We start from the raw sequence: 25,573 nt of genomic DNA on the forward strand, positions 1-25,573 counted from the left end.
CCAGTGTCGCCACATTGTAAGAACCACCTCGTAAAACGCAGATGCTTTAAATTTTTTACATTGAGTGAGGTACCAAATCACGCCTACCATTTTTCTCTCCGAGGAAAGTTAAGGTTATAGGTAACCTGCTTTCAAGACAAAATTGAGTAGTGTTAGATTATTTTAAAAAGACACCTCTTAAGAAATTCCAAATTATTTTTATGAGGATATGTATTGTCCCTTTGAATTGTATTATAGCGTGGTTTGTGATTGGAGTATAATTTTCCATAATTTTTTCCTACACAAACTGGAATATTTGAGATTCACTACATACTTGCCTTGTAAGGTTCGCTTTTTATTGTATATATTATCTGCGGATTTAATATTCACTAGCTGCACTATTATTGCATTTATCTAAACTGTAAAATCAGGACGGAATCCATCATGGGTTAAAATAATAATACATGGGGGGGGAGCAGCGTTAATATATTAAACAAAATTTTTGATTAACAACAAACTTTTTCCATACTTAATACTAAGTGCTGAATCAAAAAATATCTATACAATTAAAACATTTTTGTGGGGAAATTTGACGCTAGGTTCTCATGAGGTAAGATGTATATAGTTTCAGACAATACATGTATAATCTTTACGGGGTACCTATGATGAACCATGACATTCCTTATAGCATTTAAAACAAGATACCTCCAGGTTTTAAGGTCACTAAATATAATGTAATAACTTTCAACAAACAGTTGAATTAGACCAGAGGCCATAAAATTCATAATTTCGAAAGAAGCACCATCGCTTATTATTATTATTATACACTTAGAATGCTTAGTTTGATTACTTAATAGCCAAAGGGAGAGCAGAGAAACAAAAAAATCATTCCCACTATAAAATCAGTAGAACCCCACCCAACATGAACCACTGACCCTTGGTCACACATTTAGCAATTTTGGAAAAGGTACTTGTACCATCGGTATTTATAGCTCTTTGATTAATACGAAAGCACAGATGTCAAAGCATTATTTCAATTTTAGAATTGATCATTATAACATCCTCTTCGATGGACTCCTGTCCCAGGGGCCTTGAAATTCACAATTCTTGAAGGAACACCCTTATTCATTATAACTATTCAAATAAATCATCGATAAAATACCAGAGGTATGGAAGATTTTTCAAAGATTTAATGAATTTTTACTAAATAATCAATAAAGCCCCACTCTTACATCTGAACCCGCAATCAATATTCAGATATTACTTGAGAAATGAAAAAAAATATATTCCTAGTCAATGCGTGATTATTGGTTGCAGAGATCTAATTTCAATGTAAAATATTTTCTTTGATTTTTCCCTTTGCCTACGTCTTTTTGTAATGCAGTCTTAGTCTACATGACGTCATAGTTGACCAGCTAAGTGAAAAACCTTGTAAACATGAATTTCAGCAACATATTTGGGGAACTTTTGCAGTTTTATTTTATGACAGAATAGTTTATAAACTCGTTTTCTATCTCATAACAAGGAGTTTAGGAGTATTTTCACAACACTCTTAGTGAAGGGAAAGAAAATCAAGAGTTTTCCCACATTTTTGATATTTGTCACAATGTGACAGGAAATCACATTTATTCAATGGATGAATTACCGTATTTCACTGTTAAAAATGTAATAAAATTACAGTATTTTTTTCTGCAATGGTTGCTGCCGTCAATTTGCAGGTCATAAATGTAACATTTTATCGTTTAAATCAAGTTTTTTTTATTTCTTCAAAATTCATAATTTGCTCTTTGGATAAAATGTATTTCATTCAAGCGTTTTTCCTAGGTACATGCAAATGTTGAACTGAGCAACATTAATATACGACGGCGAGGAAATATTTTTTCGTTTGAATTTCATCATATTCCTGAAGATGAAGTCCCAGAGAATGCTGGTCACTCTACAATAAAAGGATTCGTGTAAGAAATATGTCCTGTTTTCAATTTCATAACATATATGACTACATTTATTTTTTAAAAAAATATTTGACATTCGATGACATTTGCATTTTTTAAAGTTCAATACCCATAAATAAATAAAGCATTTAACATTTCAGGTGTATGCCAAACTAAAATTTTATTTAAAAAAAAAGAAAAAAAACAGAATAAAATGAATACATAATACATAGAGATTAAGCATATTACAACTTTTACAATTCTTTTTTTTTTTTTTTTGTGCTACGCCCTCGGGGAATATAGTTTTTCATGGGCGAAGAAATCTATATGTCTCTTTCACTATCATGCAATAAATGTATATTGTTTCAAAATTATTTCCTATGTCTTATATGTAATATAACTCACTTGTGGTTATTCTTATCATTTTAAAATTGTTCACCTTCCAGTCGCCCTTTTAACAACGCCTTCACAGCAAATTTCTGTCAGAGGTGAGTAGGTGTCATTTCCACAACACATTAGGTTTGGCACGTTCGTGAAAGAATTAATTCCACCTTTAAATTTAAATTTATCTCACATAAAGTTTTATTTTAACCTAGTTTGCAAAATATTTCGGACTGAAATGCAACTGAATAATATTTTACTTATAAATGATTAATAAATAAGAAAGTAAGAAGTCCAAAGCAGTTTACATACTTGTATAATTATGTGGAGAGCATATTTTAAAAATCCTACAATTTCTCAGTAGTAAAGCGCGTTTTAAAAAGTTCTCCCATGTTTACCAAGACATCTTAAAACAATTTACTTTGTCAAAATAACTAATTTTAGTGATCGTGGTGGAAATTTACGAGGGTTGTCCAAAAGGCTCGTGGACAGTGGCGTTTCAATCAAAACAAATTATTCATGATATGCTTATATTACATCAAAATATTAGTTTTGAAAATGCAACTCAAAATAGTTTGATTTTTATTGTTTGAACTTAATAATTTTGTAAAATTCTCGGTAATTATCTGTCGCCGTTAGTGCACACGGACCAAGGTAAAAAATACCATAATTTTTTTTCAAAGTGATATGACTGAAATGATAATTTTTTCATAATACTAGTCTTAGCTGATTGAAAATTAAATAAATCACAAATAAAACGGTTATCGCCATTGTTGATACATTAAGTATCGCTTACTATATAGACACTGAAAATATTAAGCGAAAACCGCAAAAAGTATGTTTGAAAAATTGACAGAAAAAGCGAAATCGGCCATGCAAATGGGACAGGGTCCTGTTGTCCAATATAGTTTGATAAGGTTGAAACGTCGTCAAAAACAAAATATTTATTCAAACAACTTGACTTTCTTGGAATATATTTGGTCCAGTAATTTGTAATTGGTGAATACAATTTTTCAACGGTATGTAAAATTTTGGGGACACTACAAGAAGTGGAAAACCACTGATATTTGATGAAAAAAGATATTCCCATGCATGACGTTGTTATGAATCTAGCGCCGTCGGACTGGGCTTTGTCTGTCTTTAAGGAATAACTGTCTTATTTTTCGATTTCATGAAGTGATCCATCGATTGGCTTGCGTGATAATTTGCATGCATAAAATTATCACGCAAGCCAATCGATTGATCATCTTCATGAAATTGAAAAATAAGACAGTTATTCCTTATATTTACATGCTTTGATTCCGCCAATCCACGTGCGCCAATCTCTGCTTCTGTTTAGCTGTTTGTCCCGCCCTGCACGTGGTTTTTTTTTTTTGGAACCGCGCCAATACTGATGGAGAAATAAAGTACATTTACATTTGGTAATTTTATCTCGGACAAAGACATTGGAAATGTAAATATATATATTGATATATTTATATTGATTATATTGATGACGCTCGTAAATTATATTGTGTATTGTTTTGAATTTTAGAATCTAAACAATTTATAATCTGTACATAAATATTATTGCACTCACTTGACAATGTGACATAATAAAGAAAAATAGCTCGTGTCCATGAATATGCGATACAAATTCAAAATCCATATTTTTGACGTTATCATGAGATATGTGTTACGTCGACTGGTCCGTGCAGCATATACAAAGTATTTACACCTATAATGTTCACTAAATAGTGTGCAGGGTTTTGTTTTGCTCAATAATGGTCTATATTAAAATATCATCGTGCAATTTTGCTGTTGTAGATTTTATCAAGATAATTACGCATTTGTTCACGAACTTTTTTGACAACACTCGTATATTGTATTCTTTATTACATGTATTTGCGCACTGTTACTTTACATTAAATCTTCATCAATTATATACAGATGTATATGGAAAAAATTGATTGATTGTATATTGTTTAACGTCCCTCCCTAGAATTTTTACTCATGTAGAGACGCCACCATATGCCGGTGTAGAGCTGCAAATTTTATCCTATACTCGGTACTTAGGGCTATTGAGCAGGGAGGAACCAGCACCTACTGCAACATGGGACCACTGTATATACGAAAACATCCGAAGGATCGGTCTCCACGTCCCACAGTGCTGAATAAAACATTTTGACGTTTTGAAAATGCAAAATGAAGTATATAGAAATTCACCATTTTCGTCCTTTGACCTTTTTTCAAGAACTGGGCTTTGGTTAATCGTCCCTTTGTACACCTTTCCTCCACAGCAGATGTCCACAGATGGTCGGTATGTTCCTTCTATGATTAAAGATGTATATTTAAATTTACTTTGTAAGACTCTAATTAAAAGCATAACACAATTACAAGTGATAAATACACATAACACACAAGACCAAGACCAAATCACCAAAGTCTGTCTGGCGTATGAATACAGGGACTACGCAATTACAGTTCATGCAAATCGAAAAAAAAATTACTATTCATTTGTATTTCTTTCTTGCAAAACATATTTTATCATTTTAGATTGAAAAATAAATAAAACTTTGGTTATTGTTATCTGTTTTATTGTGCACTATTTTCGTTTCCGATTTTGGTTTGTGAGCAATCGAACTCTGGCAGGAAGTTTGGATTAAGCTGTTCCAAAGGCTGTTCTATCAATTGCAACTAAAAAAAAGGATGAGGCGTGATTTTTAATTAGAAAAATCAAAAGTGCGGAAAATACAGGGGCTAAAAATGTAAATATAAGTATTGAATTATCATTTTTTGAAAGATACAGTCTCATTATTGCAATGGTGTGTACAAACAAAAGCATCTTTTAAAAACAATAAATCAATGCTTATACTGTAAATCACTTTTTATTCGCGAGAACTTTATTTTCGCGTAATTACGCGAGACAGTGTGCTCGCGAAAATTTAATTCTCGCGTATAATAATGTTCCTTAAGATTATATAAAGCAATAACCACAATTCGTGAAAATTTTGTCTCGCTAATCAAGAGTCAATGACTATCTCGCGAAAATAAGGTGTCGCGAAAATTTAGTGATCTACAGTAATTCAATGATATTTTTATACACTTGTCTGTAAATGATTATCTTAAATTCTTTTTTGTTATATAAAAAGGTTTTATTTTTTACCTAAATGAAATAATACTGGTTATTTCAATCTTCATTTTGACGTCTACTCGGGGGATGAAAAAGCATGCACTGATTGGAAAGAAAAGCCACTTATTGTACAAATAAGTTGGATAGATAATTTTTTTTAAATTATTTTTTTTTTATTTTCAAGTAACTGCGTTGTTGACTTTCATTTTAATTAGTGAAATATAATGAAACTGCTTCGCTGAATTAAAAAAAGAATTAAACCTGAAATAATAAAATTGTTAAAGAAATTAATATTAGTTCAATGATCCTCTGCAATGTTTTTTAAAGGACAATGCAGGATAACAGCATAATAAGGCCCCTTATTTGACGTAAAAATCAGAATACTGGTTAGATAGTAATAGTCTCTAGTTAAGAATTACAATGATGCTTGCATTAAAACCAGCACTAATTTGGATTCAAAGCTTACAAGGAGGCCACACGAGGACGCAGAAGTAGGCCATTTTCCATAATTTTCTCATTTCATATGTGGAATTTCATCATATTTGAGATATTTATCTCTTCGGAAAACATAGAGCACAAGCTTGACTATCTGAGGTTTTTACACATAAATTGCATCTGATACCAGTGTATTGAGTAGATGAATTTTGTAGATAAGCAAGCTTGTTGCGTTTGTAAAAAAACTATTAAATTTATCTGTCAATAGAATAAAGTTTTTACCTCCGCAACATTCAATCCGTTGTCCTAGATGATATTTGTCATGAATTCCATGTTTACAGCAGACCTCATCAGAATCGTTAAATTCCTTATCGACGATATCATCTTTTACCGTGAAAATGCATCTTTTGATAACTGTTAATAAAGAGATTGATCAATGAAAAACATATTTTTTTGTCAAATTCCATTTAGATAATATTTGCTAAAATGTAAATGCTTATAAACTTACCAAGACAGAGACTGTGTTGTGCAGCGAAAACAGCTAACAGAAGCAGCAAATGTGCTGTACGCGTACCTCCCATGCCTTGTGACACTATCTAAACTACAGAAAATCGCAAAGTATACCGTGTGAGTTGACATTTAAATATTTTATAAAGAAATGGAAAATTACTAATTTGATTTTGATTAAGGAAAAAATTTGCTATCCTTTAAGGAAATACATGTAAGCTTAATTGTTTGTTTGTTCAATGCCTTTTTGACATACCTTCCCCATTCTAATGAAAACCTTTTTACAAAGATGAAATGTCAGATCTGAAGAGGGGTTTCCAGTTGATAATGAGGTTATACACAGATATCAAACCTAAAAATAACATTTAAATAACCTATAATTTTTCTTAATACTTTATTTTTTCAAATGTCTTATCATTATGTAAAAATAATCTTGAAAGGTGATTTTTTTCTTCATTTCATAATCTAATTTATAATTAAAATAAATCTGTATAGTTTGTTTGATTCTTATATATACCCGCTCCAAAGGAGTCATGAAGGGGTGTACCGCTTCACTCTTGTGTGTCTGTGCGTTTCTGTTCTTCTGTCTTTCTGCCTGTTTCTCTTTAAGGAACAAATTTTCGTCGAAATTCTCAAAATCTACTCTTTGCAGATGCTTGTTAAGGCATACCATATAATCGGATTCTTTTTTGTACATATCAGACGTCAACTTCCTGTTTAATCATGTGTCTGCTCATACTAAGTTTTCATCGCAGTTTTCTCAGCAACTACACGTTGCAGACGCATGACATTTTTACATAAACCTGACAGCGCATATCCACATCCAACTGAGGACTTAACTAATGAGCATTAATTAGCTCAAAGACTCATTTTCGTCAAGTTTGCATGTTGCATGTCTTTAAAAGCGAAATGAATAGAAATGGAGAATACTTCCTAAATATGTCCTTATAATGTCAGCTCTAAGGTAATTTTTAACTATATATAGCAGGAAGAGGAAGCGTGTGTTCAGATTTCTTTTTTTTTTTGTGAATCGTGTCTTATTGGTCACATTTACCGATTTTCCGTATATTTATTTCCACACGTTCGAAAATGAATCAAAGCCTTCCACTGTTCATCTATTAGGATACATTTACAATTTCCTCTTGCACATGTGTTGTTAATTTAAACATAAAAGCTCTTTTGTGACAGTAGATTGTTAAAATAAAATTCAGTTGCATTATTTTTGTTTGTTGATCAAATTAAAATTTCTGTTTTAAATATCACATTATGTACAGTGTCGATTGATCAGGCCAGTTGCCAATAAAATTCTGCAAAATTCACAAAATGTATGCCATTGAACAGTTATAATTATTAAAAAGTTTCCCTTGCAGCATTGCAATACCAAAATATATCTGTTAATATGGTCTTATCCAAAGAAATGGTACCTTTTTAGACTGCGGATAGATTGGATTGATAGATTTGACACACAGGCACCTGTTTCGTGCTGATTTTGGACACTGTTTATAGATTAAATAAACCCAAGCATGTTGAAATTGATTGTGTACATACATTATCGTAGTAGGCAACGGTAATTTACACATTTCAATAGAAAATGTAAATTAGTATGAATTCAGAGAGAGGGTTATCCATGTGATTTGGAATAGAATACTTTATGTTACTAGTATTATCATAATAGAATGCATGGATCAACAACAAGATGTGTTTGTAAAACACTGATCCCCATATAGCAATATAGCGAAGGTTAAGCTTTATTTTAAATGCAGATCAAATAGGTTGGTACTTAAAGTAAGGTCTTTTCACAAGAAATACAAATGTGAAATATAAAACCCTAGCACCACCTGTTCAAAGGTTATGACCATGGTAAAAGTTTTTAATGGTAGGACAAACTCCAGGGTCAAGGACAAAGGGTCAAGGTAGTTGGTTTCTAAAAAAAAAGTCTTGTCTCAAATTACATATGGGAAGTATGAAAGTTCTGGCCCTTACCGTTCAAAAGTTATGGCCAAGGTTAGAGTTGGAAAAGTAGGTCAAACTTCAAGGTCAAAGGATCAAGGTTTTTGATATCAAATGAAAGTTCTTGTCACAAAGATTACATATGTGAAATGTGAAAGCTCTAGCCCTTACTGTTCAAAAGTTATGGACAGGGTTAAAGTTTGTAAATAGTGTGTCAAAATCCAAGGTCAAGTTCAAAGGGTCAAAGTTGTTGATATCCAATGAAAGACCTTGTCTCAAAAATTACACATGTGAAGTATGAAAACCCTAGCCCTTATTGTTCAAAAGTTCTGAGCGAGTTTAAAGTTTTTTCTTTAGTACGGAAATCTCTAAAGTCAAAAAGTCAAAATTGTTGGTTTTAAATAAAAGGTCTTGCAACAAAAAATTGATATTTGAAATATGAATTTCATAGTGTCTACCATTTAAAAACTAGGGCAAAAGTAAAAGTGTGGATCTTTTGTTTGAAAAAGTGGGTCAAACTCCAAGGTCAAGGTCAAAGGGTCAAGGTTCTTCATATCAAATGAAAGGTCTTTTCGAAAGGATTGAAGATGTGATGTATGAATGCCCAAAACCTAACCCTTAAAAATATTGTCAAGGTTGTATTTTAAAAGTAGGACAAACTACAAGGTCAATGTCAAAGGGTAAAGATTATAGAATTTAATGAATTCAGTGAACCCACAAGGATTACATATGTGAAGTATGAAAGCCCTAGCCGTTACCATTCAACGTTTATGGCAAAGGTAAAAGTTTTTTCATAAGTATGGAGATCTCCAAGGTCAAGGTGAAAAGGTCAAGGTTTTTGGTACTCAATGAAAGGTCTTGGCACAAAAAATATATACATGAAGTGTGAAAGTCCTGCTAACTGCTGTTTCAAAGATTCGGCCAAAGTAAAAGTTTGGAAGTTTTGTGTAAAAGTAGGTCAAACTCCAAGGTCAAGGTAAAAAGGTCAAATATGTTGGAACTCAAAAAAAGGTCTTGTCAAAAGGAATACACATGAGAAATATGAAAGTCATAGTTCCACTAAATCAAAAGTTATGGGCAGGGTTAAAGTTTTTTGCAGACAAACATACAGAGAGACACAGACAGAGATACAGCTAGACAAACAGACTGACGGACGAGATTAAAACAATATATCCCCAAAACTTCGTTTAGGGGGGGGGGGCATAAAAAAACAAGTGCATGGATTTGACTGTAGAATATAGCGCTCTTACCAACTGATTGGGAAAGTCATTTTAAATTCCTTAATCCGTAACATTTACGAAAGTAAACTGTATTATAATCTACTTAACAGCACTGTATTGTATTATTTATTCATGTTTTTTTTTTCTATTGTATGCCTTTATTTTTATTCATTTTTTTTTTATAGAAGAAACTGTCTATACAATGCGTGTGATCTTTTTGAATATATGTCAATATGTCTGTATTTTCATTCTTAAATTTGTTCATTACATGGTTATTTACAAGCTGTATGTACCCATGTTTCTTTTCATTACATTGTTCACGGGGGGGGGGGGAACACTAAGGTACATTCATTGACATATTCATACATGTAGAAGCAAATCTTTGATTTGGTGGAGAACCAAATTTTAAGAAATCCTTCTTTGTTCTTGCAAATGAATATTCTTCCATATCTTTGAGAGAATGATTTTTTCTCTCTTTTGTAGCAAAATTTTGTGAAATATTTTTAAACTAAATTTTTCCATAATTGTTCTGGTAAGAATATTATATAGTATTTACGATTGAATGCTAAATGGCTGTGTGATGCGTACAGTGTGTGTGCCTGTCTGTGTCTGTGCTTGTCACTCTCGCTTTCAGCTCCACCCCTGGCTAGCAGTTTACTGTGAAGGAGGGAGCAATTTCTGTAAGTCTCTCTTGCCAGGTATAGCCTCTCCACAGTTAGACCTATGTGGCCCAGATATGGGATCCTCCTAGAGGTAGCAGATGGGAATTGGGTACCTTGCGGCCCCAAGCAGAACCACAGGGTCTTGGAGGAGACCAGGCCCCTAAATGCATGGCACGCATGGCCCACCGGCGAGTGGATACGCCCTGGTGTCTGCAATCCTGGTCCCCAGCAATGGGTAAATTGCACCCCCCATGGTTATTGGATGGTGCCTCCACTGCATCATTGGACGGATGAGCTGCACAAGACAGCCAACGGCCAGGGCGGAGTAAGTTGTGACCAAACGGCCAAGTGGAAAAGGAGAAAACCTCAAATCCGGAGTGGGGACCCGTAGGCGGAGCAGTGCTACCAGAAACACCGTTCCGGCATCTCCTGCAGCCAAGCTGGCGCCAAACGTCATGCTCTGCATTCCTTTGGATCCCGTCAGTAAGGCCGAGAGGGGGATCCTGACGACTGGGCCACGTAGGATCTCCTTACTGTTGGCCCAGGCTTCGTGCCCTGGAGAGGACACTCCAGCCCCACTGCAAAGTGTGGATACAAAACCGGAAGTTGTCAGTTTACGGGTTATAAGCCCTTCCAAATTGGCGTACAGGAAGGACGCCACGGGACAACTTCGACGGTGGGAGGGACCATCGTAGTCCTATCGTCCGACTACCGCCCGCCTCAAGCTGGGCAGCCCCCAGCCAATAAAGGTGTCGGTCCGCCAACGTCTGTTGCTCCAGAGGGTGCCTGGAGCTAAATGTTTGCCAAACATGGAAAGCAGACGGAAACCTAGTAACCCAACAAATACAGAAAAACAAAATCGTCCATCTTGCGACTGGCAAGCTGGAATGTCAGGACAATGTGTCCTGGCCTATCTGAAGATCTCCGACAGATTGATGACTCCAGGAAAACGGCCATTATCAACCGAGAGCTGAGAAGGCTTAACATTGACATTGCTGCCTTACAAGAAACCAGACTCCCATCAAACGGTAGCCTAAGAGAGGAGGATTACACATTCTTCTGGTAAGGAAACGAACCAGAGGAACCACGTATACACGGTGTAGGATTCGCAGTGAGAAACTCTCTACTTTCATCAGTGGAACCGCCTCAAAAGGGTACACCCAGAATCCTGTCTCTTCGCCTCTCCACCTCCTCTGGGCATGTCAACATTCTGAGCATCTATGCTCCCACACTCAGCTCCACAGTGGAGACTAAGGATACGTTCTATGAGGTGCTTGAGACTACCATCAGAGAGATCCCAACCACAGAACAAGTATATCTGCTTGGGGATTTAAACGCAAGAGTGGGAACTGACCAAGAAGCTTGGCCTCGCAACATCGGCCACTTTGGCGTTGGGAAACTAAATGATAACGGTCAGCGACTTCTTGAGATATGCTCCTACTACGATCTGTGCATAACCAACACATTCTTTGCCACAAAGCCCCAACACAGAGTCTCATGGTGTCATCCTAGATCAAACCATTGGCACCAACTGGACCTTGTGATCACCAGAAGACGCTCACTGAACTGTGTCCTGACAACCCGCAGCTACCACAGTGCGGACTGCGATACCGACCACTCACTCGTTGGCAGTAAGGTGCGTCTCCAGCCAAAAAGGATTCATCGCTCCAAACAGAAAGGACGTCCACGAATAAACACAGCAAGGACAGCAATGCCAGATGTTTGCGCACGCTTTGTTGACTCTATTGAAGAGGCCCTTCGTAACTGCCCCACCAGCAGTGCTGATGAGAGGTGGAACTACATTCGTGACGCCATTTACACTTCAGCGATGGACACTTTTGGCAAAAGAGTGAGACAAAACCCAGACTGGTTTGAAGCAGGAATTACAGAACTCGAACCAGCAATTACAGCCAAAAGAAACGCCCTGCTCAACTACAAACGTGGACCTTCAGAGAAGACACTTGCTGAACTCAGAAAGGCCAGAAATGACGCCCAACGGATAGCTCGACGCAGCGCAAATGACTACTGGCTGAATCTCTGTAAAGGTATCCAGCACTCTGCTGACTGTGGTAACATTCGCGCCATGTACGAAGGCATGAAGAAAGTTTTTGGTCCGAGCATCATCAAGACAGCGCCGCTGAAAACAGTCTCTGGTGACATCATCACTGACAGAGGAAAGCAGATGGAGAGATGGGCCGAACACTATCAAGAGCTCTACTCAAGAGAAAATGTCGTCAGTGTCACAGCTGTTGAGAATACCAATGTCCTACCAGCTATGGAGGAACTTGATGCTCCACCTTCAATAGATGAACTCAGTAAGGCCATCAACTCCCTAGCCAGTGGGAAAGCCCCAGGTAGCGATGGCATTCCCCCAGAGGTCATCAAAGCGGGCAAGAGTTCCACTCTGTTACATCACCTGCACAAGCTGTTACTCCAGTGCTGGGAAGAAGGAACAATTCCACAAGACATGCGCAACGCTAGCATCATAACGCTCTACAAGAACAAAGGAGACCGCAGCGATTGCAACAACTATCGTGGAATATCCCTACTCAGCATTGTTGGGAAGGCATTCGCCCGAGTAGTGCTAAATCGATTGCGGAAACTAGCAGAACGAGTCTACCCGGAGGCGCAGTGCGGTTTTAGAGCAGAAAGGTCAACCATCGACATGGTTTTCTCATTACGCCAATTACAAGAAAAGTGTCGAGAACAGAGACGCCCATTGTACATTGCCTTTATTGACTTAACCAAGGCATTTGACCTGGTCAGTAGGCAAGGTCTCTTTACCCTGCTACATAGGATCGGATGCCCTCCAAAGCTCCTGAGGATAATCTCGTCTTTCCATGAAGACATGCAAGGCACTGTCCAGTATGATGGTTCATCCTCAGATCCCTTCCCCATCAAAAGCGGCGTAAAACAAGGATGCGTACTTGCCCCAACGCTTTTTGGCATATTCTTTTCCCTGCTGCTGTCATACGCATTTGATCAGTCAGAAGACGGCGTGTATCTGCACACCAGAAGTGACACACCAGCAAAAACCAAGTGACGGAAGCCTCTTCAACCTTGCGCGTCTCCGAGCAAAAACCAAAGTACGCAAGGTCCTGATCAGAGAGATGCTATTTGCTGATGATGCCGCCTTGACTGCACACACAGAGCAGGCACTACAACGACTCATCGACCGCTTTTCCAATGCATGCGATGAGTTTGCTCTCACCATCAGCATCAAAAAGACCAACATTATGGGCCAGGATGTCTGCTGCACTCCCAAAATCTCCATCGACGAACATATCCTTGAAGTTGTGGATTCATTCACCTACCTTGGGTCCACCATATCAAGTAACCTGTCCTTAGATACAGAGCTAAATAAGCGCATTGGGAAAGCAGCATCAGTAATGGCTCGGCTAGGAAAACGAGTATGGGACAACGCCATGCTGACAACAAACACCAGGATAGTGGTATACAAGGCGTGCGTTCTCAGCACACTCCTGTACGGCAGCGAAGCCTGGACCCTGTACTCTCGCTAAGAGCGTCGACTCAACACCTTCCACATGCGTTGCCTCAGAAGAATTTTAGGCATCAGCTGGAAGGATCATGTCACCAACAAGGACGTATTGAGACAGTCAGGGTTACCCAGTTTGTTTGCCTTGCTAAGCCAGAGGCGATTGAGATGGCTTGGCCACGTAAGCCGCATGGACAATGGCCGTATACCGAAGGACGTGCTGTACGGAGAGCTGGCAACTGGAACAAGACCTACAGGAAGGCCTGTTCTTCGTTACAAGGATGTCCTAAAACGTGACATGAGGGCCGGAGACATCGACCCGGAGTGTTGGGAAGCAGTGGCTGCTGACCGAAATCGATGGAGGCATGCTGTCAAGGCAGGCCTCCAACTCAGTGAAAAGAGGAGGGAAGAACAGTGGGATGAGAGAAGACAGCGCAGACGACAAAGAGTAGCTTCAGTCCCGGTACAGCCAAGCGAGCATTACATCTGTGCTAACTGCAACAAAGCATGCCGCTCCAGAATCGGACTTTACAGCCACAGCCGGCGCTGTCACTCAACCACAGACTGATGCCGATCCTTGGCACGATCTCCATTGTCTCCCGAGACAGAAGGATGCCAACAACAACAACGATTGAGGTCATTTCGTTTTTTTTTACATAATACATAAATATATAATTAAGTATATATTTCTTTAAACAATTACTAAAATACGGAATTAATAAGGTTAATAAAATCGTGAACATTGATGAGTAAGCACTTTGCAGTTGAAAGATGTTTAATAAAATTAAAAATACAAATGCTTTCAATGTTATCTGACAGAATTGAGATAATACTACGCGTGGGAAGTTAAATTTTATCTTTAAATGAGATGTACTTGTTCAGAAAACAAAAATATTACCCCTAGATTTTGTGCAGCAAATCTGTATAGAATTATCAAATTTCATTTTTAAAAAATTAGCATTCTCCACATACACCCATTTCTCAGTTAATCACTGCTTAGTAATAACTTTAAATCTTTGCCAAATTAACTGTTAATTTTATCCTTAAAGGAGCATGGACACAGTTTCAGCTTAAAAATTTCAAAATTATTTTTTTCCCTTTTTTTAAAATATTTGAAACACATATATACCTAAGGTACATCTAAAGATCAGCAAAAATTTGATTTTCAGTCGTTGAGATACAAGACAGATTTAGAGATCCAAACCTTTGTTATATAAACAAAGACCTTGCCATGGTTTGTTAACATAGGTTAAATCACAGGCACCAAACTCGCTTGAATTTTTGACCCCCTAGTCTCTTTATCATATACTAGGGGGTCAAAAATTCAAGCGAGTTTGGTGCCTGTGGGTTAAATATACTAATATGTACTAATATATGTTCGTTCAAAGCATTTTTTTTTTCCGATTAAAAAGTTATTTGACTGTTTTGACAGTTTCTAGTGATCTGCTGAGCCTCATTTTGTTATAGATATATTTTCTATATCTAAACAAAAAACGGCACTAGCCTTGGTTACATTATGAAGGATTTTAATGCCTTTATCTCATTTGTAAATCAACAAATGATGGTCAAATTTTGGTCAAATTTTGCGGATCATTTGAATTACCTTTAAGAAATTGTAAACATCAAAATTGGTTTTAAAAAATCGGTCGAAACTGTGTCCATGTCCCTTTAAGTAAAGAGAATTTATTCAGACTTACAATAAAACACATCAAAGCTGCGTATTTTTTTTTACAACAAAGATGAGAAAACGAAAACAGAAAATCGTCAGTAATTCATGTTTGTAGAAAGAAGATGGGCGAATAAGGCGGGCAGAATGCCTATAGTGCGACAGATAAGAAGTGAAAATTTTAATCTCAATTGAATCCAAATTTTACTTGATAGCGAGCGCAGCGAGCGTCGCGAAGCGACGCTCGCGAAGCGAGCTCAATAGACTAACGTTTAAGAACAGAGAAAATTCGGATTGAAATCTGTACATACGTCAGCCAAATTTCTCTGTGCAACATTCCCAAAATTCCTGCACTACCCAATGTCCTTGCGCGAATATTGCCGAATAAATAAATAAATAATAACGTAAATCATATATCAGAATTCAGTTTGTAGAAATCTTTCAAAGAAACAAGAAATAACTCTGCAATGTTTTTCAACAAAATGTGCACTAGTTCTATAGTTTCAAACAGACGCTCGGCTGTCTCCAATCGGCAATCCTCGGCTGACTCCGCTACGCTCCATTCAAACCTCGGATGTGATTAGTGGAGGAATACGCAACAGATCCTTACATTTCTCCGCCGGAAACTGCCTTATCACTCATTTCATATTTCGCTCTGCATAACGTTCTTCGACAATGTTTCTTAATTTGTACAATTCTTTATCGTAAACAGGTTTTGATTAACTGATGTTAGTAGACTTTGATAGCAAAAACAAACTGTTGGGTGTGCCTCAAAATAACCCCGATTTCAAATGTATGACATTTGAAAAAAATTCAAATAAGATCACATGACTGAATCAGCAAGATGGAAGATCACCGTTGACGTCCGAGGTTATGTGCGAGGTACGAGCCATCCGAGGAACTCCGAGTGGGCTGTCTCCGTAAGCTCCGACGAGCTTTGTGACGTCGTATGACGTCACAGCTAGTCGAGAAGACTCGTGCGGCTTGACGTTCGAAGTGGCTGATCTCAAGTGTTTTTGATGGTACAACTGCGCTCGCCCCAACGGTCACACCGTAAAACATATTATTTCATCTAATATTAAAGTATACTTTATGTAAAATCTCTACATTTTAAAAAAATCTCACAAAGACTAAAATTATTGCCTATGAAAAAGCTTACACACACTAAAAAGAACAAAAAAGATCATTTTCTCATGCTTAAACAAAATTTTTCAATATGGGTGGGTCTTCTCTCCATTTTTTTGAAAGATGATCCTAAAAGTTGGCAATAAAATATACATTTTTTGGTTTTCAAAAACATGGAGCGAAGACCCACTATACCTTAAAAGTACACTTTTATGACACAACATTAGCATCTTTCCGAGAAATACTTCAAGTCCATTAAGTCGCAGGTCATATCACAAACATGATTTCAATGCCTAGAATCTTCATGAGCGGTGTAGCATAGTGGTTAACGCGTTAGTCTCTTAGCAGTATGCTATTGATAAGTCGGATTCATATTTCTAGGGTTCGAATCCCACGAATACCACCTAATAATTTTATGAAAGAAAATTTTTTACGAGATTTTTTTCTCTCTCAGAAAAGTTTTTTTTTCTCATAATTTCTAAAATTTCAATAATTAGACGTTATTTAAAAATCAATTCACATATTTGATATGATTTTTTTAATATCTGACACTATAGGCAATCTGCCCGCCTTGTTCGCCCATCTTCTTTGAAATTGAAAAATGTCGACAGTGCATTTACTAAGACTTTTATGACGCACATGTGCATGACAGATCAACAGGTGCAAACCACAGGTACTTGTGGACAGGAACCCCCCCCCCCCCCCCAATATTCAACCCCGGGGCTTATTGGACATTTTTTTCAAAAATTATATTTATTACACTTATTCATTATGTGTACAATATGAAAAAATCGTCAAAACCCCAAATCAATCGCTCTACAAAAATACCCCACTATACATTATAAGGGAGAAAGGTATGCCACTCCGGTTTGTTTACGTTGTACCCCCACTGGTCTTTCTGGGTTTAAAAACATGTATTTATTTTATTTCAATCTAAAATGTAGATTCACATCGTCTCTACATATATTTCTGTCTTAGTGCATACTTTCCGATTAACTCTGCATCTCGTAAGAATCCCACAATATCTGATTTTCTCCTTAAACAGTTTTCCAGTCAGAACGTTGAAATTTCCCTAGGTAATCGCAACGGAAGTGCATAGAGAATGTTTTACTTATTAGGATAACGTCCGAGAGAGTTTTGGACTGACGTAATAATCTCTCTCGGGTTTTTATCATACATTCTCTATGCACTTCCGTTGCTTTTACTTAGGGAAATTTTAAACCGGAGTGGCAAACCTTTCTCCCTTATAATGTATAGTGGGGTATTTTTGTAGAGCGATTGATTTGGGGTTTTGACGATTTTTTCATATTGTACACTGATGAATAAGCATAATAAATATAATTTTTGAAAAAAAAATTTCAACAAGCTCCGGGGTTGAATAGGGGGGGGGGGGTCCTGTCCACAAGTACCTGTGGTGCAAACAGCATAGACTCTTTAATTTTGTTAAACTCATTTTTCTCCAAATTTATATCTCTTTGCACTGCAGTGTCATTGTTTTCATTACATTTTGTCAAAAAATACGAGGGATGTTGGTAAAGTTTGTGCACCATGCCGATTTTCGCCAACCTATCTTCAAGAATTTTTTTTAAAAAGCACAATATTATATGTTGAATTATTTATTTTGTTGATAGGTGTTTTATTTCATGTGATTTAAAACGTAGAAGTCATGTTACTTTAAAATCAACATGTATGGTAACCAAAGAGGAGAGTCAACAACTTTGAGGCTCTCAAATATACTCTCCCTTTACATTTCACACAGTATGTCCCAATTCCAGCGCACCTAATAAAATATTTTTTATCTCTCGAAATTTATTTTGCCAACATTTGTATCAGTAGCATAATTTTACTGTCCATTGTAATATATTTTACTGCGTAAATATGCTTTCACAATATCAGCAACTGTGAAACTCCTAACTCTCAACATGGCATTACTGAATTTTAGCGATTTTGAACAGATTTCTAAGGCGCCGCGTTGCGATTTTCGCATTCTTAAAAATCCAAATAAGTAAGTTTGAAATAAATTACATTTAAAATAAAATTAGGTACACGTTATTTTTATTTTTGTTAAAAAATTTCTTCCAAATTGTTCAAGAAAATAAATGCCTGCAGTCCACAACCTTTCCGAACAACCCTCGTACCGTTTAAGTTTCGTCTTTTATACTTCGAACTTTTTCTGAACTTGTTTAATATCGACATATATATTTATATGCATATCGACAGTCAGATTAGCAAAAGTGCAAAATGAGCTATGCATTATAAATACAATTTTGAATAAAGTAGGGGGTCTTTCTCCCCAACTTTGATATAGATTACTTTTTCAAATAAAATGTTAACCTTAGCATAACTGACAGGACCCCCTCAAGTGACATAAAGAAGATATCAATTTCCCTGTTTGATTTGTATTTTTTTCTAAATTAATGTTTACCTTGAAATACTCTATGTCCAAAAAGTTTATTTGTCAGTCATATTAGATAAAGTCTATTCTTATATATATATATTTTTTACTTTTCAAACAGGACAATAATTATTAACACTTGTGTATTTAAATTCTAAAAACTGTAAAAGTCAGTCGTCAATTGTAAAAGTAGGCCTCTTCATAAAACTACAATACCCCATTGGCGGGTGTATAGCGACGCTGACCACAGACGCATGGCGTTTTTAGCTTTTCTTTTCAAAATAAAAGAATTTCCCCATACTATAATGATAATAACCGTTTATAATAGTATGGGGATTTTTTTTATTTAAGAAAAGAAACGTTTAAAACTCAAGCACCTGTGATACTGATATAAAGCAGTATCAGGTATATGCGATTTGTCTTGGATTTCATTTTGTATTTTATATTGAGATACAATTTCTATTTAAAAAAAAATAAAGATTATTGGAATACAGATCTGTCTTATTTGTTATGGTTTCATTTCTTAAACTTCTAATGATGGCCATCTCACTCGGATGAGCGACTTAAAGTTCTATGTAAGGGACCTTGAGCCCCCTGTTTAGTCATGTACTTTACGAACATTCCGCACTCAAATGTGTGTTTTCTGACTCTTACGGTTTACAATTCGTGTGATTTAAATGTCACAATAGACCCAATAACCAACTGAACTAATTACTCTCAAGGTCTTATATACCCGGAACAAATACCATGCAGGAGGTTAACTTCTAATCGTTAGTATCATTTGCAATCAACACATTATCAACCCCATTGAATTATAAATTTGCTTTTAATTATAAAGAAGACTCCTTATCCCGTTCCTTTTTTTACAATGTTTAATAAAGTTACCTGTCTACAATAAATTTAGTTTAATATTGTATGCATTTACAAGCACAGTTATTCATAAATCTGTTTGCACCTTAAGGTTTGTCTGAATTAATTCACAGAATGCAATTCCTTTTTTAGCTCACCTGAGCCGAAGGCTCAAGTGAGCTTTTCTGATCAAAATTTGTCCGTCGTCTGTCGTCGTCGTTGTCGTAAACTTTTCACATTTTCATCTTCTTCTCAAGAACCACTGGGCCAATTTCAACCAAACTTGGCACAAAGTATCCTTGGGTGAAGGGGATTCAAGTTTGTTCAAATGAAGGGCCAAGCCCTTTTCCTAGGGGAGATAATCATGATTTAGAGAAAAATTATTGGCATTTTTAGAAAATCTTCTCCTCAGAAACCACTGGGCCAGGAAAGATGAAACTCATGTGGAATCATCCTCAGGTAGAGTAGATTCAAGTTTGTTCAAATCATGACCCCCGGGGGTAGGGCGGGGCCAAAATGGCCGATCAAAGTTTTACATAGGAATATATAAGAAAAATCTTTAAAAATCTTCTCAAGAACCAATGGGCCAGGAAAATGAAACTCATGTGGTATCATCCTCAGGTAGTGTAGATTCAAGTTTGTTCAAGTCATGACCCCCGGGGGTAGGGCGGGGCCAAGATGGCCGATCAAAGTTTTACATAGGAATATATAGGAAAAATCTTGAAAAATCTTCTTCTCAAGAACCATTGAAACAGGAAAATGAAACTCATGTGAAATTATCCTCAGGTAGTGTAGATTCAAGTTTGTTCAAGTCATGACCCCGGGGTAAGGGTGGGGCCAAAATGGCCGACCAAAGTTTTACATAGAAATATATCTAGGGAAACCTTTTTAAATCTTCTTTTCAAGTACTTCAAAACCAGGATTAGTAATATTTGTATGGAATCATCCTCAGGTAATGTAGATTTAGTTCGTTCAAATTATGATCCCCTTGGCCAATGGGGGTTAAAATTCAAGCCCCCCCCCCCAACTTAAATTAACTTTCAGTTCTGATCTGATGTGTTTTTTCCTAGCTGATGTGCTCAGGTGAGCGCTGTGACCCCTGGGCCTCTTGTTAGTTCCACTTTTCTTAGTTTCTAGATTTATCATTAAAATGATCCTTGATATGAAAATTGACACGTTATTGATGGAAAAGGGTACCAAGAAGTAGAAACCATTCGGTCACAAAAGCCCCGAAACCCTATTTATGATGTAGACGGAGTAATCCGAAGCCAAATTTAGTATCATCAAAGCAATGACCAAACAAATGATAATGATATTGTTTTTCATACAGCTTAAAATTTCAAATGCATTGATACATTTTCAAACCGGAAAATCAAATTCCCACAAACCAATATTTTTTTTTCTTAAAAACCTCGAACATTTGATCCCAGAAAAATATGTGTGCATCAAAACATATGTTCTAAAAACCTTTTAGATATATTTCATAAGAAAATTCAGCAGTAATGTTTGTGTATTCGTACTCCAACTGAACTGCGTGACGTTAAGCCCGGTTTTTCTGATGATTAGTTTAAACAGACGTATAGCATTTGATGCTGGGGCTGCTAAGTGGTCGTAATGTCAAGTACCCGGCGTAAGTGATGTCAGGGGATGTTTACTTTTGCTAGGCACCTGATCTCACATCTGTGTGTTATACCTTGTTATACCTTAAGGAGAGGAACTCGTAAGTTGAAAAAAAAATTGTTTCCAATCCTTTTGTTTATACAATAAAATATGTTCAAAACAAATCAAAACATACCTTGTTCAACCTTATTTAAACTTTTTTAAAGATTGATAACTATTTGTCTTTATATTTTTTTATCTAAAAAAAAGAGAAATACGTTAGTGCATTTATGGAATACACACGATATTTATTTTCTCAGCCTGAAAGCATACCAAAAGTATAACGAATCAATTTTGTTTCCCTGAAGTAAAATGTCCTAAAATGTATATTTCATTGACTGTCATTAGCTAGAGTAAATAAATATTCCGAACAGAGATTTCTACTCAAAAAATTTCTCTAAATATGTAGTTAAAAGTTTTGTTTGTGAAGTTTTTAATATCACCATCAATAAGCTATGAGTTTCAACCACTAAACTATGACGTCACAGCCAATGACAATGTGTTAGGAAAAACAAAGGCTATGGAACTTCAAGAAACGGACAATGCAATGTTTTAGTGATGGAGTATGAAATATATTTCATTTGTGAGACAGGAATACATATTTTTTACTTCTGTTCAAATTCGTGTACCACTTATGAAATGCTTTCCATATCCAACTTACTAAGATTGAATATTCCATAAATAGTGAAGATAAATATTTGAAATATGTGGTAATAGCGAAGAGTATTCGAGCTCAAAAGTCCATTTCACATTAAATCTTAGGAGCAGAGCAAACACGGACCTCTAAAACATCAGAGGCGGGATGGATGCTATGGAGTAGGGAGCATCCCCTACCGGCCAGTCACAATCCGAACCGCTAGTTCACCTATCATATTCGGGAAAAATGTTTCATTCGTAGAAAAATGCAGTGTGTATTATTTTAATTGCAGTATACTTTTATTTGTAAAAATAAATTATACTGGGTAATAATGACTGTAAATTTTACTGTTCATCTTTTATGGCAGTTATGATTAAATGAACTTAACTATTTTATTCTATAGGTTTAGTTCCATATATTTATGGATGTTATATTCGTTGTCATTTCTTAACAATCTATTCTTTATTGATTGATTGATTGTATACTGTTTAATGTCCCTCTCCAGAATATTTCACTGATATGAAGACGTCCCCGTTGCCGGTGAAGGGCTGCAAATTTAGGCCTATGCTCGGCACTTACGGCCTTTGAGCAGATAGGGATCTTTATCGTGCCACACCTGCTGTGACACGGGGCCTCGGTTTATACGGTCTCATCCGAAGGACCGCCCAATTTAGTCGCCTTTTACGACAAGCAAGTGGGTACTGAGGACCTATTCTAACCCGGATCCCCACGGGGCTATTCTTTACTGAATTCTATATGTCAAATTCCAAATTTTTTTTATTCACTAAATATATTATATACATTGTCAACTTTCATAGTAATTGACTGTTTCTTAACTTTACCTTTATTCAAGAATTGTTTATTCATCATGGAACAGGCAGATTGCCAATGGAAGCCTTGAAATTCAATTAAATGTCAATATCAAAGAGATCTAACAACTGATTTTATTCATGAAAAGTAAAAAAAACTCTGTAAATTATTAACAGGATATACATTTTACATCTAGATTTACAATCTCTCTCTCTCTCTCTCTCTCTCTCTCTCTCTCTCTGATATTTATCTAAACAGTACGTTCATCCTTCGGAAAAGATTGATTTGGGACTTTTCCTATGTAAATGTTGGCTTCAGGAAGGTTAACATAAATCACTGGGGCGCCTTTCTTTCCCTTCCATTTCTGGAATTTTGCACTTATGCCAGGAAAGAGGTTCTGGACAGAAGGGAAGACATTCTCCTTCGTAATGGAATTTTCAGACAATTTCTCTCCAGTGCAACTACAAAAAAAAGCATTTATGTTTTTAATACTCACCGATATTCGTAATTAAATGTATAGATTATTATCATGTATTTATCATTTATCATTATTAAATAGAGTAAATAAAAAGTTTTTCTTGCAAGTCATGATCACAACTAGGTAAAATTATTAAACATCAAGCTTGATGTTAAACATAGTTCAAGTTTATCGTTGACGTTTGCAAGCATCCTTACCTTTTCCTCTTTCTCTTTATAATACCACCGCGGCAAAGATGTCTTCGTGACGAATAAACTCGATTTCCACAACATTTCGGTTTTGGCAGATCCTTCACGGGAAACACAAAACCTAGAAAACATGTGTATGAAAACATAAATACATCGAATATAAAACATTAGGAGAAATATCTGTCTACAGTTACAAACCTTGACAACATTTTTCACTCTTCTTATCGAATGGAGTGGCAGATTTTTCAGAATGACAGCAAAGTTGAAAGGTAGAGTTGTAAAATCCATCGCCACAACATCTTATGCTTTCATCAGCAGAAATTCGATTGCCTTTGCAGCAGATTTCTGAGTTTTGCTGATAAAGTTCTGAAACATTTTCATGCAGAATATAACTATTAATAAAGTGAACGAGACTTTAACTACTTTGAACATACAATCATGGTCAAATCGTTTAGTGAAAAAATATAAATATGGAGATAATGAACAGTATTCAAGCTCAAAAGTTCATATAACAATACAAAATAGGAGCAGAGCAAACATATACCTCCAAAACATCATATGTGGGTTCAGGTGCCATGAAGGAGTGATCATCCTCTGATCTAATCTATGTATTTTTTTGCAAAGTATGACAACCATTTAAGTTTACTTACGTCCTCCACAGCAGTGTCCTGTTTTCGGTTGAACGTAGGCGGATCCAGACCAAATACAGCATTGCTTTACCCGTCTGTCAATTAAAGAGGAGCCGCAACATTTGAAATTGGACTGATAGGAAGATTCACCATAGAGCGTTGACCGGCCACAACAGATTCGCCTTCTTTTATCATAGAATTCACCGTTACAGATATCGTATTCAATCGGAACTACTGTGTTATTCAAGCATTTGAATAATGTTGCGTTGTAAAAAGTTTTCCCGTTACAACATTTAAAAGGTCGTGACGTTCCCTTTTCTCCACACCAGGTTATGCTCGCTGAAATGAACGATTAGAATACTTTTTACCGTTTGTGCTTTCAGTTCCTACTACAATAATACAACTGTTCTTACCATTGCAAATAATTATGCATTTTAAAATTATTTAAAAATACAATATTATGTAAATTAAAATTAAACAATTTTCTATCATTGTCTTTTCTTTAAAACAGAAAAATAAACACTTTCGCGCCCGCGAGAAGTAAGCAAAAGAGTTTAGATATATCTTTATTTTCTACTTGAAAGTTTTTGAAAAAATTAATTTGCTTACAATTTCGGTCGTTTTTAATATTTCCAACACATATTCCTCGGTGCTTTGATAGTTCACTGACTTCTTCGTCACAGCAAAGCTCAATTTCTGGATAAAATGTTACCTCTACAATAAAAATGATAAGAAATAACAAAATCGCGCTTACTAGACTATAGCATTACTACAAGTTTTCATTTCTATATCGCACTAACATATTTGAAAATCAGCAACTTTATTCGAACAGACTTTCTTCAATACCTCAAAAAAAGAGAGAAAAAAATCAAACAATCCGCTTGGAAGGATTGCGATTTCTTTTTTCTGCGACCGCTCCAACATAATAATAAATAAAGAATTTAAATGAAACTTAACAAAACACTGCTAAGTTAAAGCGGTAACTCCTATTTTGGACTAGAAATGATACCTTTAGTATGAAAGATTATATATGATTTTTTTTTATTAATAAAGGCAGATGTTATAATTCTTGCCTCCACAGCATTCCTTCTTTACGCCCAAGTGATATTTATCGTGCACTCCTGACTTAGGACAACAAATATGCGTAGAATTAACGAACTTCTTTTCCAAAACCTCTTCATTCTTTGTATACACACAACGTGTAAAGTTGATAACTGTAATTAAAACATTTATTTATTTAAGTTATTAAAGCAGACCTGGTTTGTAAACTATTTTTGTAAATGTGATGTATTAATCTACAAACGCGCAGGTAAGTTATGTTCGACAATAAACATACTAAATACTGATAAAACAAAAATAGTGATTTAGCTAAGTATCCAATAATTTTAGAGTACAACAGTATACTGATATATATTATTCACTTAAACATTCATGAGATGCTGCAATTTGACATAATTATATACT

The 25,573-nt window shown here is 35.9% G+C and overlaps 2 protein-coding genes and 1 long non-coding RNA gene across 3 annotated transcripts; 1 reads left to right on the plus strand and 2 right to left on the minus strand.

The window, feature by feature from the left end:
• Positions 1-1,490: 1,490 nt before the first annotated feature.
• Positions 1,491-6,424, minus strand: LOC134277517 (galaxin-like). The gene is made up of 5 exons (XM_062759847.1): positions 6,347-6,424; positions 6,121-6,252; positions 4,497-4,601; positions 2,350-2,461; positions 1,491-1,915 (listed from the first exon to the last, which is right to left on the minus strand). Exons 1-5 carry the CDS (start codon positions 6,417-6,419, stop codon positions 1,783-1,785), a joined length of 555 nt encoding a protein of 184 aa, XP_062615831.1. The 5' UTR covers positions 6,420-6,424; the 3' UTR covers positions 1,491-1,782.
• A 4,651-nt stretch (positions 6,425-11,075) lies between these two features.
• Positions 11,076-13,220, plus strand: LOC134277519 (uncharacterized). Its single transcript, XM_062759848.1, has 2 exons — positions 11,076-11,205; positions 11,314-13,220. The coding sequence occupies exons 1-2, from the start codon at positions 11,076-11,078 to the stop codon at positions 13,218-13,220; spliced, it is 2,037 nt and encodes a 678-aa protein (XP_062615832.1).
• A 9,771-nt stretch (positions 13,221-22,991) lies between these two features.
• LOC134277518 (uncharacterized) lies at positions 22,992-23,969 on the minus strand. Its single transcript, XR_009994265.1, has 3 exons — positions 23,679-23,969; positions 23,490-23,601; positions 22,992-23,275 (listed from the first exon to the last, which is right to left on the minus strand). It is a non-coding gene; the product is annotated as an uncharacterized LOC134277518 (long non-coding RNA).
• Between the last annotated feature and the right edge of the window lie 1,604 nt (positions 23,970-25,573).

Source organism: Saccostrea cucullata, unplaced genomic scaffold (genome assembly GCF_032062105.1).
Source record: "Saccostrea cucullata isolate Sc308-1 unplaced genomic scaffold, CSIRO_AGI_Scuc_v1 ctg8240, whole genome shotgun sequence".
Classification (NCBI taxonomy): domain Eukaryota; kingdom Metazoa; phylum Mollusca; class Bivalvia; order Ostreida; family Ostreidae; genus Saccostrea; species Saccostrea cuccullata.